At 30.3% G+C, this 15,862-nt stretch overlaps 2 protein-coding genes across 8 annotated transcripts; one reads left to right on the forward strand and one right to left on the reverse strand.

Annotated features, from left to right (window-relative positions):
- Nucleotides 1-1,429: 1,429 nt before the first annotated feature.
- Nucleotides 1,430-2,135, reverse strand: ave (sterile alpha motif domain-containing protein aveugle). The gene is made up of 3 exons (XM_088202049.1): nt 2,032-2,135; nt 1,809-1,907; nt 1,430-1,742 (listed from the first exon to the last, which is right to left on the reverse strand). The coding sequence occupies exons 1-3, from the start codon at nt 2,062-2,064 to the stop codon at nt 1,542-1,544; spliced, it is 333 nt and encodes a 110-aa protein (XP_088058175.1). The 5' UTR covers nt 2,065-2,135; the 3' UTR covers nt 1,430-1,541.
- Nucleotides 2,136-3,221: 1,086 nt separating this feature from the next.
- Sec31 (COPII coat complex component secretory 31) lies at nt 3,222-15,310 on the forward strand. Of its 7 annotated transcripts, none has more exons than XM_088202875.1 (26): nt 3,222-3,288; nt 3,884-4,103; nt 4,167-4,300; nt 5,209-5,378; nt 5,450-5,532; nt 5,858-5,974; nt 6,036-6,180; nt 6,252-6,401; nt 6,466-6,618; nt 6,692-6,781; nt 6,846-7,053; nt 7,125-7,246; nt 7,758-7,814; nt 7,977-8,091; nt 10,369-10,479; nt 10,543-10,737; nt 10,804-11,018; nt 11,090-11,293; nt 11,352-11,484; nt 11,553-11,684; nt 11,759-12,219; nt 12,320-12,400; nt 12,751-12,939; nt 13,003-13,143; nt 14,324-14,395; nt 14,464-15,310. In XM_088202875.1, the coding sequence occupies exons 2-26, from the start codon at nt 3,901-3,903 to the stop codon at nt 14,650-14,652; spliced, it is 3,870 nt and encodes a 1,289-aa protein (XP_088059001.1). In that variant the 5' UTR covers nt 3,222-3,288; nt 3,884-3,900; the 3' UTR covers nt 14,653-15,310. The 7 variants fall into 7 exon arrangements, with proteins under 7 accessions (XP_088059001.1, XP_088059002.1, XP_088059005.1 ...); XM_088202876.1 differs by having other exon boundaries at nt 13,006-13,143; XM_088202879.1 differs by lacking the exon at nt 12,320-12,400.
- The last annotated feature ends 552 nt before the right edge of the window (nt 15,311-15,862 follow it).

The raw sequence follows: 15,862 nt of genomic DNA on the forward strand, positions 1-15,862 counted from the left end.
TATTATAAGCAAACCTAAATTGAATACAAAAATAATTAATCATTAGGATTGCATTGAAAGCCTTGGATAGCATTGGTATAATTATTTAAAAAGCATGTTAAAAATAGGTATAGATTATATAATATAAAAAGGATTAGAATAAATGGAATAATGATTGGTTAAGTGAAAATCCAAAAAATACAGCTTCAGTGTGTGATAATTTCAAATAAACTGTACATTTATTTATTCCTTAACTTTTCGACTGTTCACCAAACAAAAAAACATTTCTTGGAACTGAATTTTGAACTCCTTTCCGATGTTTCTCATACTAAATATTTTTTTAGAAAGTCACGATTAAAGCCTTTCTAAAAATAAAGAAAATGTTGACTTACCGAGCTAAATTTCGCTTCTTTACAGTTTCTTAAAGGCCTTTTAGCAGGTCACTACAATAGCGGGCCACAATTCACCAAGCTTTTGTGTTTGCTCAGCCGCTCCACTAAAAATTTCACCAAATATCCTACCGAGGCACTTCCGTTGATGCCCCCTTATACTGCAGTCTCTACGCTGCATTCATGGTGCTAGACCCTTCTTAGAGGATCAAATGAAGATCTACGTTAATCTTTTTGGCATCTTCTAAAGAGAGTCCCTAATGACATTCTCTACGGAGACGGCGGGGTTTCAGGCAGAGGATCAGCAACGAGTCTGCGCCATCGACTCATTTAAGGCATCGATGATAGAGCCTTCTGAGACTGCATCTTCACGCTGCCTTCATGGAGCGTGGCCTTTCTTAAAGAGTCAATCAGGAGTTTACGCCTCTTCGTCGTCCTGAGAACGACGAAACCAGAATGCACTCCACTGACAACAGCTCCTAGATGTTGCGTCGCTAAGGGTCTGCACCGTGCTTTGTTAACCGTGGTCCCAGAATAATTAAAAAATATATGAATTGTACCTCCACCGACAATGCAAAATCCCGACAGAGATATTCATGCACCTATCCATATAAAATATTAATCAAACAATTCTAATAAAGGTTTATATCATTTGAACCATTAAGCTATACTCAGATATATTCTTTTTCGTAAATAAATGTATAAATAATAAAATAAAATAAATCTATATGAACTTGTATTACATTATTATAATTCTTGAAAATTAGAAAAATATGAGAAAATCTTGGCAAGTCTCAGACAAATCTAAAAATAGCGATAAATTTTATGAAACACTTATATCTACTACTACTTTTGTTTGTTTACTCCTTTGAGATTTTTCAATGGTTTATAAATACACTCAATGAAATTTTATAATTATATTTATTAATTATAGAGTTGGCATCTACAATTATGAGCTAGTGGCATCTGTGATCTAAAAGAAAAACTATCTTCGTCTATTATAATAGCAGTTAAACAATTCATCGCTTACATGCAAAATAATTGTTAATATAACGAACTAATTTATATCTTCGTCTATTTATTATTTAAAATATTATAAAATAACATCACATTTTGCATATATACAAAAATATTATTTGATATCGTCGTCTCTTGTATCACATGATTATAATATCACACTGGAACAGTGTGTAAATCATAATTATTGTTATAATTGCTTCGTATTTCCAAGTCTTTAATTTCCATTATGTCTGTTTTTAATTTTAATTTCACTATCTCTCTCCATATACTCTCTCTATGAACCGGATCCGTTACTCCAATTCTAATCAGAGTGTTATTATTTATTCTGATAAGGGCGCGTCCAGTTATATCATGCTGCAACAACAATGCTATAATAAATATATTTATTTAAAAGCGAAAATATTTATTACTAAATAATACCTTCAAAAAATGTTCAGAATACAGTTGATAATAATCGGCACAGTGTCTCCGGAGCCATTTTTGCACATCAGTAACAGTCCATACGTAGACAGCCTTGGGCTAGATGCAATAAAAAATATTAATAATTTTGTTTGCTTTTATCTATTGTCATTATTTTTGAAGCTAAGACATAAAATAAATATAATAAATTTGTCATTTGTTGTAAATGCATGTGAAAATTCACCTTTGGTTTGACATATGGCTTGTCTTCAACCATTATCAAATAAAACTTGCCATTCGCCTCTAGTTGTTTTGACAGCTGGATAATGTAACAAGTGTTCAGTGAAATTTGGTCCTAACAGTTTAAAATAATTATGGCAGAAATGTGGGGTAACATCGAACAAATATTATTTATCAAAATATAAATACCAATTCAGTATTATGATTTAGTTACATAAATTATGATTTTTGAGTAAAAATTAATGTTTATTTTTTATCATTGGATTTAGTGTTAGTGTGTTTGTATCATTGATTCTGGAACAAAAATAAACATAATTGTCAATTGTTAATAATTAACTTAATATCTTACATTACATGTAAGATATTAAGTTTATTTATCTTTAAGTGATGTTTCTAGCTTTAAATAAAAGTTGCAATTCTTAATTATTATTTATTATGCATAATGGACGCTGCTACTCGAGTGAATTTGAAAAATGGTTTGATATTTCTTGATCAAATAAAATACAATTGATATGTTTAGTGGCGCTTGATTTTTAACTTTCTGTGAATTGTCGATCTCCAGATAAAATTATGTTTTATTTTTGACTCGCTTTGTCACGTATGATAATAATAATGTCTAATAATTAGTACAAACCAGAACACTTGAACCAGATACATTTATACATTGTATTTACGATTGTATATTATGATTTTTTCAAGTTAAAGAAAATAATTAATACAAAAAAATACGGTCAATAATTTAAATAAGGCAGTAATTTTAAAGCAGCTGCAGTAAAATATTAAATTGCATTGTTTTCCCCTAAGATAATGCCAAATCACATGTACCTCCTTAAATTGCCTCTTAGTAACTTTAATCGTTAATTATAAATAACAAAAAGTAGTGTACATGGTCACATTAACTATTTATGAGTTTATCACTTTCAAAACAGAAGATATTTGTAAGGATAGAAATAAATTATATATTTGCTTAAGTATGCATGATTTTGCATTAATAAATTTAGTTTGTATATTTAAAAGTAGATAATAAATGAAATAATTTTAAGAAATTATTTTTTTTTGCGAAAAAAATATTTTTCTTGCTTGCTTTAGTTTGTAATAAATACAATTGATCGTTTATAGATTTTTATTAGTATTTTAGTAGCAGTTTGGATATTTAATTATCATTAGTAGACAAATGTAACATACGTCATTTCTAGCGTACGAGTTGACCGGCAGCGCCACGTTGGAAGCGGCTAGCGCTGCGGCCTTTTTCGTTCTCCTGGTTAGTACTTTTCATGTAAATGTTCATATAACTCATCAATATTATAGTTACAACCGCGGATATTTAATTGTGATATAAATGTACTCGCTAAATTGTCAACATATCTTGCAAAAAAATATAAATTCGGCATTTTGACATGGATGATGTGTCAACAAAACAAATACGAATAATTTCACAAAATAGTGTGTATTTACAGAACTACTGTTAAAATCAATGTAATTTGTGTTTTAAACCGATATTTTTAAGTCAGATGTTCATTTGAAATGGAATTTTTTAAATACTTATGTGATTGACGTTGTGATGTCATCAGGTCTAATCATTATTAATTTAAATTTAAAAAAAATATATTATCTGTTTCTTCTTCTTTTTTCTTCTTTCGCCATCTTTTACACGGAAGTTTCTAACCTAAAAATGTATTTATTCTATTAATATTGCTTATCTTAATCTTTTCATATTCTTAATTGATCTATGCATAAGTCAGGTTATGATTATGATCTATTTGTAGAGTTTCGAATATATATAATATAATAGAAATATACAAGAATTGCATATTATATGTAGTTTGATCTTTTATGTACATTTTATTTGTTTTCAGAGCAACAATTAGGCAAAATGAAGTTTAAAGAAATCGAATCCACGTCGAACGTGGTGTGGTCGCCACAGTCATTCTATCCGGTGATGCTTGCAACCGGATCGGCGGCTCAACATGTCGATTCATCGTTCAGTTCGAGTGCTACCCTCGAATTGTACTCATTGAACCTAAACGATCCAGGATATGAAATGGAACAAAAGGCATCGATATCTAGTGAACACAAGTATGTTAATATTGTTAATAGTATGAATTTGAGTATTTAATAATTTTATTTTTTTATTTTCAGATTCCAAAAGTTGGTGTGGTCATCTGGCGGTGTTTTAGTTGGTGGATGTGACGGCGGCCTCCTCAAGTTTTATAGCGTTAATAATCTATTAAATAAAAAGGAAGCGCTCGTGTCGTCAAACACTAAACATAATGGTATGTTTTAATTTATAAATATTAGAGTGACAGAAACTGCTTTTTTCGTTTTTTCAAGAAATTAAATTAAATTTTGTGTTTTGGTTTCAATATAAAGTAACCTTAATTATTATTATTTTCAATTTGTGAAATTTATGTGGATTTGTAAAAATTTAAAATGGCAAAATTATTTTTAAATCAGTTTCAAATATATGATTAGTGGTTCCTTTCTAATTCGCGGGATTTAATTTTCATAAACTGGGACAGGGAAATATCAGTGATGTTTTAACATTGATTATCCATAGAGGACAATTTAAATGAGCAATATATAAAATATTTGTTCCATAAAACGAATTGTTTGTGCATTACTGTTTAAGTTATTCATAAGGTGAACACTGTTCTGACCAATCTGTCAAACAGTAATGCACAAAAAAATCATTTTATGGAACAAAGTATTTATTTAAATGCACATATCTCTCAAAATAATTCCCTGTTAAATAGCACCCTTTTTGATAATATTATTCTGTTATAAATCTCAACTTCTTTCTCATAAAAACAAGGACAAGTTTAAAATTTTATTGCTGTTTTATTGCTTGTCCACGTCATCTGTAAAAATTAAAAAAATTAAAAACATGTTTAAAATCTTGAAAAAACAACCATCGCCGATGTAAAAATAATCAATTTGGATATACTAAAGCTTATGTTTTACTAAACGAAATGTATCTCATATATAAAGTGTCACATTTTTACAAAAAAATAATAAAAATTATGAAATTAAATTAAAAATATGCACGAATCAAACATAATCCAACAATTTTTTTGAAACTGAATATGAACCGATTCTTAATGTTTAATTTCGTATAAACAGTATGTTTCTGAAAATATTAGTTACGGTGAAATAAAATTTAAAATAATAATTATTTTTTAAGGTTCCGTGTCTGCTCTCGATTTAAACCCTTTCCAAAACAATTTGTTTTCGTCCGGAGCTGCTGATAGCGAAATTTATATTTGGGATTTGAACAATACTACTACACCGATGGCACCCGGTAACAAATCTCATCCTCATGAGCATGTACAATCTTTGGCATGGAATAGACAAGTAAATATATAAATTGTGGTAGTTTTGTGTTATATTTATAGTTTAAATTTTAAATTTGATTATTTTTTTAGGTTCAACATATTTTGGCTTCTTCGTTTGCTTCAAGATGTGTTGTTTGGGATTTACGTAAAAATGAGCCGATTATCAAATTGAGGTAAATCATTGTTTACTAGTATAGAATCAAATTAACTATGCACCATGTATTTAGGAGCCTAATTTTATTTGGGGAAAATAATAATGCAAATACCATATAAAAATTGTTACTTACTTTTAAAAACTAGATTATTATAATATGTAATAATGAAATACTAATAAAATTAATTTAAATTAAAAACCTTGCAATTATGTATTATAATATAAAAATGTGAAATAAAACATACAATCAATGATAAAGTTCACATTTGATTGTAATAATTCTCTAATTTCCATGCATTGTTTTTAAATTAAATAATTTATATGAATTATGTAATATTTTTTAGCGATGGTCAAGCTCGCACTCGTTGGAAGTCAGCAGTTTGGCATCCATCTGTGGCGACACAACTTTGCTTGGCATCCGAAGATGATTCTGCGCCTGTAGTGCAACTATGGGATTTGAGGTAAATTATCACTTCTTATCGATCGCTTAATTTTATTTTATAAAAAAAAAATTTTTCACAGATTGGCAACTTCTCCATTGTTAACGTTGGAGAGGCATCAAAAGGGAGTTTTGTCGCTCTCTTGGTGTCAACAAGATCCTGATCTACTCTTATCAGCCAGTAGAGATGGAAAAGTACTTTGCTGGAATCCTAATAACAATATTCCAGTAAGATTTATCTTTTTAAACATTACATTATATAAAGACCATTTTTTACAAATAATTTATTATATATTAAGGGCGGAGAAGTTCTATCTGAGATTTGCTCCACTGGTCAATGGATGTACGATGTACAATGGTGTCCAAGAAATCCGAATCTTGTAGCTGCTTGCAGTAACGATGGCCGTGTCGGCATTTATTCAATCAACGGTGGATTACACCTACAACCTGTATGTATTTATTTTAAGTAGTATTTGTGTATATAAAATTGTAATTGCAATAACTGCATTATAGGTGGCAACCAGTAATAAGATAATGGATTCATTCCCTGGAATGGAAAACTTACAACAAGCACCTGTACCCTCATTTAACGAGATTCACACTTCTCCTCAAATCTTGCCTAGACCTCCATTGTGGACTAAAAGACCGATTAGAGCTACTTTTGGAGTAAGTTAATTGATCATAATTGAATTTATTGTCATCTTTTTTATATTATATGCTTATGTTTTTTTATTTCCAGTTTGGTGGTAAATTAGTTTCATTTATAAATCCTAACACTTCTGTGAGTCAGAGTGGCTTACCTCCACTACGCGAAGTATTCATCAGTCAGGTATGGATTATATTAGTTATAAATTAAAAATATTCATTACATTAATTTATGATTATGTTTATAGGTTGTAACAGAACCAGAGCTAATTAACCAAGCTCGTTCTCTTCAAGAAATCATAAACGCTGGAGAGAATGAAGCATCAGCCTCTTTGCTTACGGAGTATTGCGAAAAGCGTGGCGATCAAGCCACTGAACAGCATGAAAAATACATTTGGCATTTCTTGAAGGCCAACTTCCAGCAAAATCACAGAACTGAGATGCTAAATCTTTTGGGTGAGTATTCTTAATTTTAGTTTTTATTAGTAAATGTGTAAACATATTTATTTGTTATTTTTTTTTATAAGGTTTTAAACAAGATGATATGAACAACAAACTCAACGCTCACTTTGCGAAATCAAACAAGAGGCAATCTAACGTCGATGGCCAGATTGATCATATTACTGAACGTTTATCTGGACTTAGTAGGGTAAGATATTTTTTAAATATATATTGTGATATATTATACCCTGCTAACATCTTTTGGGTCCATTTGTATACCTGTTAAATTGTGTAAGTAATATAATATTGTGGTTGTGTGTATTTATAAATATTAACGATTGAATAAAATACGCACTTTATGCACTCACGGTTCTTTATGTGCTATATAATAAATTCAGTTATAAACATAAAAAAATCGATATAATAAGAAAAAGGTGTCAATATATTACTCATCATATAAGTTATAAATATAAATTATTTCAGGCGAACGATAATGAGAATATATACTTAATTAGGAAATATTTAAATTTATTTTTCAGTCTTTGCTTGAAATATGCATTCTTACGCTTTTTATTACATCACAAAAATTACACAAATATATTTGAAAACACATATCTATATTCATTCATGATGTAATAACAGTTAGTCATAACTTCATCAGTATTTCTGTTTATATCTATCCTTTAAATATCCCATTTGGTGTCACGCTTTGCTTTTAGAGTGAATCATCTGAGACTGAAGCAGAACCTTCAACCGACACTAGCACAGATATATCGGTAAGGAAGCACTTTTCCCTCTCCAGCATTACTTTTGTTAATAACTTTTATTTTATGTTCGTTTTATTTTGTTGGTTGCGGATATGCATACATACTAAATGAGTTTTTCTGTAGTTAACTATTTACACATTCGAATTGTATTTAAATTCTTAATTTAAATAGGGCATTGACGCAGCTGCTGCATTTGACAATATTGCTCAAGCAAATAAACTAATCGATACCACAACTGTAAAACCTACGCCTACAACAAAGCCATTCTTGATTCCAATGGGAGACGGTTAGTAAAATAAATGTGACGGTTAAACGAATAGGACATTCGCAAAATTATTGTGAAACTCCATATAAGGTTTAACTTTAGAACAAAATTATTCTAAAATTACAATTTTTCTTTATTTTAAAGTAATATATATATAAACATGATTAAAACTATTCAATCATTAATTATTTTCCAAATGAAATTAAATCAATAACATTGGTTCTTGAAACATATCTAAGTGAACATTAAAAATTTAAAAATAACGAAAAAAAATTGTAATTAAAAGTAATATCTTTAATATTTTGTCGAGTGAGGCTTTGTTTTTAAAACAACTTAACAGCAGTCTGACATTGACTATTATATGCTGACATTTTGCTGCCGGAATCAGCTTCCATTAATTTTTTATAAGTTTGTAAAGTTCTTTTAAATTTGACACTTTTTAATCTTGTATTTCAAGTCACTGGCGGATTTACTTTAATAGGGGCCCAAGGCGTTACAAATTTCTGGGTGCCCTATATATATAAATATTTAGAGCCCGGTTCCAAACCACCTTCCTCCCATTACACATAAAATATTTTCTAATTAGAACAGATTTTTATGTTGTATTATTAACATGCATAAAATATGATAAAACTCCTTTGTCAGGAACGTTAATTATCTTATTAGACTTTTACAAATTGTTTTTAATGTATTTAAGAATATTGTTTGCCAGTTGCATCACATATTGGTAATGTTAGAAAACATTTCAAAACCATTTCGATATTTGGAAAGGTTGACTGTAAGCCATCTATTATTGTTTTGTATATTTCAAAAGCATACATAAGATTTTGTTTAATATCTTTTTAATTAAATTTAAAATACATTTGTTTATTTCGTCACTATTTTGCTTATGATTAAAAAAATACTTGAAATTCTTTAAAACGGTTTTATAATTATCGGTTCTGGTAGCAATTGCAGTTGCAAGTTTGTCACATATTATATTAAGTGTCCATATTACATTCAAGTTCCGTTCATCTAAACGTGTTTCATTTTCACTTGATTTGTCAAATTGACGTTTTCTTTTATCAGTTAAAATTTTAGTTTATTCTTCTATACTTGTAAAATCATTTCGAATGTCCGTTCAATACAAAAATAAGGATTTAACAAATTCACACCCCGCAATAAATTTGTTTGAATCGCCTGTAATGAATGACTCGTTTTATTAATTAGTTGCAATATATGGTCCCACAAAATTATCAAGAGCGCAATTTTCGTATTTGTCAAAATATTTATCAAGTTTTTTTGCTTGAACTTTTGTTACTGGTTTTTAATTTACTACTTTACTGATTTTAAGAAGAACGGATTTGATTGTTTTGTAGAAAGCGCAAGGCAAAAACTGCATCTGCTCTTGTTCGCCATCTAGTATCGCTTAGTCCTATATTTTTGTGATTCGAATCGCTGAAATTATTAATCAGTAGATTCCACCGATATGCGGATGAAGAAAAAAAACATAAATGCTTTGAACAAGTTCAAAATAAAGTACCACTTCTAAACAAGCCTCCGCAGCATAATTCTCAACCAAATTAAGGGTACGGTTTTTGCATGGATTCGTTTCAATTTTCAATTCTCGATTGCAAACCTTTATATTTGCTGGCCATATTAGCAGCATTATCATAAATTGACTGCGACAATATTTTAAATCTAAAGAAAAATTATTAAATATTTTTTTAAGACTTGTTCTTCTGTATATTCAACACTGTGACTTACAATTAAAAAATATATAAAAACCATTCCTTTAATTACCCTGAATGTTAACATATCTTAAAATAAAAGTTAGTTGGTCTGTTTGGCTTACATCCTGTGAAAAATCGATAATTAATAAATAATATAAAGTTTAAGGTTTGAGAATCCTAGGGGACTTCGTAGCCAATAAGACTTGGGGTGGAATCTAGTTAGAGTTTTATTAACATATGATAACATATGATAAATACGATGATAAATGGCGAGATGTTTTTTCTGAGTAGTGGTGGAGAAGCTGGCGAAGGGATGATGTCCGAGGGAGGTCCTCAGAGGTCTAGTGAAATATTTTAGATAGACAGAGAAAAGCAATAAATTTTGAGTTTTAATGAGCCTCAGATCTGTTGAGTGAATATGTCCTAGTATTTTCACGGTTTTTTTTATACAAATCAGATTTTATTATGCATTAATTTAGCCTTGAAGAACAAAAATATCTTGTCCTCAAAAATGTCCTATTCGTTTGACCGCCCCTGTATGTTATTTATATTTAAATTAAATTTATAACTGACATTTATTGTAAAGATTCCGAAGGATTAATATGTCAGGCGTTATTGAGCGGAAATTTGGAAATTGCTGTGGAGCTATGCTTGGACAGTGGAAGAACAGCAGATGCTTTGCTGATCGCTAGCACAGGTATTGTAAATATTTAATCTATAATATGCAGTGGTATATTATATAATATTTAATGTGATTTAGGAGGCAACGATCTTCTCACTCGTACACAGTGGCGCTACCTTTCTCAATGTTCCGGTGCTATATCCAGTCTTTCCGCCGCTTTGCTTGACGGTAACTGGACTGATTTTGTTTCTGGTGTTGCACCTAGTGGATGGAAAGCTGCATTGGCAGCTGCACTCACACATTGCTCACCAAATGAGTTGTATGCTGTTTGCGGTAAGTTTTTTAATACACATTCAGAATAAATAAGATTACAATATAATAATAAAATATGTTTTTTAGAAACCTTGGGTAAAAAGTTAGATAAGGAAACCGATCCAACCCTAATCCAAGATGCTATCATATGCTATTTATGCAGCGCTAGCATTGATGACCTTGTGAAACGCTGGCAGGGTGAATTAGAAGCTAAAAATGGTGACAATAAGACATTTGCAAGGATCGCTGAGTTAATCCTTGTCGCCAGATTTGCGGCTATTAGCCGTGGAAGAGCTGTTGATGTAATTATAATATGAAGTTGACTTGATTAGTATTGAAAATGTATTAAAAAATATATTTTTAAAACCTTTAGAATGCCAGCTACTTATCAAGCTTTTTAGCAAACTATGCAATGAAATTAGCCAGTCAAGGTTTCTTCGAAGGCGCTTTGACATGCTTGTCTGGTGCTCAGAATCAAGATTTGATTAATAGAATTCAATGTGCTATGGGTTATGCGCAACCGTTTGCTTCAAATGTTAATCAAACAGCTCAGAGATCAGTACCTCAACAAGCCCAGGTATATTAAGATTTTTCTCTCTTTAATATTAGATGTTTCATTGTATATTTATTTTAAGAATCAATGGGGAGCAGGAAATAGAGTAAGGACTGCAAGTTACAGTAGAGCTACGCCGGATCCATATTGGAATAATCAGCAATCAAATTATCAGGCTAATAACATCAATCCAATTCAAGCACCATTCAAACCAGGTATGTAAATTATTAAAATTTTGATTGAGATCATATTTTTTATGCATGTTTTTTTTTATTTATTATAGAACCTATTCCACCACCAATTGGTTATATGCAACCAATGCAGCCAGCTCAATCTATGCCACCACAATTACCCTCGCAAGCACCTCCACAACAAAATCTTCAACAACCCCCACGTCCACCAAGTGCTACTTCAGGTTTTTGTTTTATTTGTTTGTATTGTAATACAATTAATATTTTACTTGATTATTAATGTCTTGATTCATTTCAGCTGGAATAATTGGCAAAAACAAATATTTAAGAGATCCTTCGGTTCAATCCGGACCAGGATCGTACCAGCCGCCGCCGATTGATTCCCAACCGACTTTCGGAACCAGGCAAGGATATATGCAACCTGGCATTCCACCGATACAATCAGCTTATAACCCCATGATGATGAATCCCATGCAACCTGCTACAAATCAACCTTTTAACCCAACTCAGAATTATAACCAAGTCCAAAATGTACCCCCACCTGTGGCACCGCCGCCAAACATACCGTTATTAAATCCGACGACCGTCAATCCATCGCTACCCCCGACTGCCATGAACCCTCCCACGGAAATGTCAAACGGATTAAGCAACTCAAATTTCTACAACAATTCCGAGATGGGCGTGGAAGCAGTTCCGCAGAATTATTCCCAAGGGCCTTCCGGATGGAACGATCCACCCGTGTTTTCATCTAAATTGCAGGTATTATATGCAATGTACATATATATTCATATTAGAAAGCGTACATTTGAAACGGTCTGGATATTATTATATTTTATTAAAGAAGTATGATGTATGTTAGAAAGAAATGTTTGCTGAGCATGCCGGCACTCGTAAATGGAAACAAATTATTGCTCGTTCTCACAATCGCGATAAGGCTGAGGTATATTTAAATATTATATATTTAGTGTTCTATTTGATGATTGTACCGGTTATTATAATCAAAGACAGTAGTCTTGATTTTTTTTATACATTCCAAAGCATCATTACCCATGATGCATATTACTAACAAAAGACTACTGTACCTCCAAGGCATGTAGTGTGTTAATTATAAATTGATTTATGTCACTGCTTTACAACAAAATTTTTAATTCATAGCATGTGATTTTTATATTCCAGACATCCAATTGTAATAAAATCGTTTTTTTTTAAATTTTTTAACCATTTGTGATGTAAATAACATTTACTTCTAATATAATTGAGTATTTATAATAATAGGTTTATTATTTTTAGCGTAAAACTGAATACGTTCCTACTGCACCGATTACCCATCCCTTGTTTGGCTCTAATGCCAGTCAACATGTTCCGCTGACTGGTCCTCCTCAATATCAGCAAGAGCAGCAGCCTATGAATCAATTTACGCAAAATTATGGTGCAATGCCACCTGTTCAACAACTTTCTGAAATGATTCCTAATAATCAGGTTTGTCATAAATTATTTCCATATAAAGAGTTACATTTATTTTATTACAATTATTTTATTCAGCAGCAAGCCCCGCCGGTAGAGACTGTCGCTAAACCTCCACCAGCTCCGATACAAAAAGGACCAATTCCAGAGCAACACATCCATATGCAGACTGTCTTTGATGCTCTCCGAGCTCAGTGTGCTCAAGCTGCTAACAATCCAGTGAGTATGATTTCATACAAAATGTGTATGTGTATTTTTCAGTGATGTTATAATGTCACTAGTATCAATATAATTTTACTAACTTTCAGTGAAATTATATCCGAATACATTTTCACTGGTAGATATATAATATATTCTATTAGCGAAAATATAATTTAACTGATAGTAATTAGTGAAATTGATAGTTGCGAAACGTTCTCTTGCTGTTCAAACCCAAATCTAACTAACTTAAACAAAGTTAATTCGTTAAAGTTAGTTAGAATGTATATTTTTCAGTGAAGTAATATTTTCACTAGTATAAATATAATTTCACTAAGTAGGCCAGTTAAAATGTATTAAACAATTGAATTTTATATTATTTATTCACATATGTTTGGATTTAAATTCGCTGTTAGCATATAGAGTTTAATTAATGGCGATTACAACTGTTCCATCACTTGTGCCGCATTTCACACCTGTCAAATGACGGTTTACAGTAAGGTGACTAGATTATGAAAATATCAAAGGAGGACACTAAAAATAAAATGACCATCTCGAAAAATTTTTTTCGAGGACCATTTGCTGTGGGAGATTTTTGTTCAATTAAGTCTGTGGGAGCTAAAAAAGGTCACCTTGATAAGTTTAAGATTTATGAAGTACTCGGTCCAGATGATCAAATATTCGTAACTCAGATAATAAACGAGCACTGCTAACGAAGACCACTTTTATCACTCGCTCATTTTATTGTGTCTTGACATTTTAGTTTTTTTAAAACAGACTTATTCCAAAGTTTTTTTTACATCTAAGTTAAGTTCTGATAATGAAATCACAAAGACTAGGTATTGTACTGTCAATGACCCCATGCCTAATAAAAAATTATCAAAATTAACAGTCAAACGAACAACACTTAGCTGACTGAGTATAGTATGTCCCAAAAAATCTGGTTTCTCTACAGCCCTCATCATTTTACACATTTTTTTTTATTAAATCCTAATCATTCATCACTTGCCTGCATTTGTATTTGCCTCTTCAAATTTCTCGTCACTTCCTACTGCTTTATGTTCTTTTTTTCAATGTTTATGTTTCTGAAATATAATATCTGCGTTTTTCCTTCTTGATATTTAGGGTCAAAATTAAATTGATTCTTAACCTAACTCAATCTAACTATATGTATATATTGTATATAATTGTATTTTTTCAGCAAATTAAACGTAAACTTGATGACGTTCAAAGGAAATTGGAGACATTGTACGACATGCTTAGAGAAAATAAAGTAAGTTTTAAATAATAAATATGATTTAAACTTTTCCAATTGACTAATGTTGTAATATTATTTTTTAGTTATCAGATAATGCGATAGGAATATTGCATCACGTAGTTCAACTGATCCAAGGCGGAGATTATGCTAATGCTCTTGCTACTTTGACGTCTCTTGCTAGCGGTCCAGATTTTTCCGCCGTTGCCTCTTTCCTACCGTCATTGAAGATTATGATACAGACTGCCAACAATTCTCAGCTTTATCTGAGATGAGCATTTAAAATGTCGATTGCTCCGAATATATTGATTGGTGCTGAAGAGTAGTTAGCCATTTTTTAACCCACTCTATTACTTCATAAGTATATATTTCATATACTAAAGAGCAAATTTAAGACAATTTAAATTGCATTATTTAGATTATTTTTTAAATAATAAAGTATGTTTTTTTTGAAAAATTATAAGTTTAGGTAATTTTTGCAGAGTATATTATTTTTAATTAATATTTGTATTATGTTGTTAAAAATTGCAATTTTATGAAATAATATATGTATATGTTTTTAAGAAATATATTTAGTTGAACTATCAGCATTAAACATATGATTATTCAGAATTATATCTTAACAGTTAACTTAAAAGCTTTTGTATTTTCGTTTAGTTTAATTAAAATGAAGTTTTGTGATTAATGTTTTTTTTTATTTTATTCTTTAGTTTTAGTTTCATTCATCAAATAATCAATAATGCATATGTATAATAATAAAAATATTATCAATTTGAAATAGTAAACATGTTAAACTAATTGAAAAAAAACTACTTTTGAATTACCAAAGTATTATGCTTAAGCTTAAAATTGTTTTGCATATAATTAGCAACTGATTATGAACTTTGTAAGTATAACATTTTATATGTGACAAATACATATATTTTATAATTACATATTTATTTCATTTATAAACAAAATCATGCTCTAGGTTGATATAGGAATAGCTCAAATTTAAATCCGAGGGAGTACAACCAATTTGCTTGAAGGGATTTAAAGGGTCGGACAGGTCTTTTGAATCATCTTAGTGCCCTCGACGTGCCTTTACCGAATTTAATCCGAGATGATTGGCGTTGAAATAATACGATCATATATAATTTAAAGAAATTTATTTTGTATAAATTACAACGCTATTGTGTTCTATTTATATTTATATATAGATACCAAATATATATTATGTATGTATATGACAACTACTGTGCGACTACATATAAATGTACAATTTGAGATGATTTATTTACAAGATAGTGATTGTTTTATAAAATGGCTTGTTATAAAGATGTTTTAGTAAGAATATTCATATCAAGTAAGTAATACATTTTTTGGTTAGTAAGTTTTGGGATGATGTCTACAGTTTGTCTTTTAAAGCGTTTACTATTGATATACGTTTTAAGTTTGGCTATGTATAAGTGTTTAATTTGAAAAAATACATTTGTTGAAAACTTT

The sequence above is a fragment of the Plectrocnemia conspersa genome, unplaced genomic scaffold, assembly GCF_051122295.1.
Source record: "Plectrocnemia conspersa isolate PC_06_02 unplaced genomic scaffold, ASM5112229v1 ptg000013l, whole genome shotgun sequence".
NCBI classification, from domain to species: Eukaryota; Metazoa; Arthropoda; class Insecta; order Trichoptera; family Polycentropodidae; genus Plectrocnemia; species Plectrocnemia conspersa.

Excerpts from the sequence above, each read along its gene's own strand:
- ave (XM_088202049.1), bottom strand. The coding sequence starts at position 2,064 with ATGGTTGAAGACAAGCCATATGTCAAACCAAAG. Across the intron at positions 1,908-2,031 it reads AGCCATATGTCAAACCAAAG|CCCAAGGCTGTCTACGTATG; the intron begins GTGAATTTTCAC and ends TATTGCATCTAG. Across the intron at positions 1,743-1,808 it reads ATTCTGAACATTTTTTGAAG|CATGATATAACTGGACGCGC; the intron begins GTATTATTTAGT and ends TTGTTGTTGCAG.
- Sec31 (XM_088202875.1), top strand. The coding sequence starts at position 3,901 with ATGAAGTTTAAAGAAATCGAATCCACGTCGAACGTGGTGTGGTCGCCA. Across the intron at positions 7,054-7,124 it reads TGAGATGCTAAATCTTTTGG|GTTTTAAACAAGATGATATG; the intron begins GTGAGTATTCTT and ends TTTTTTTATAAG. Across the intron at positions 11,019-11,089 it reads GCCGTGGAAGAGCTGTTGAT|AATGCCAGCTACTTATCAAG; the intron begins GTAATTATAATA and ends TAAAACCTTTAG.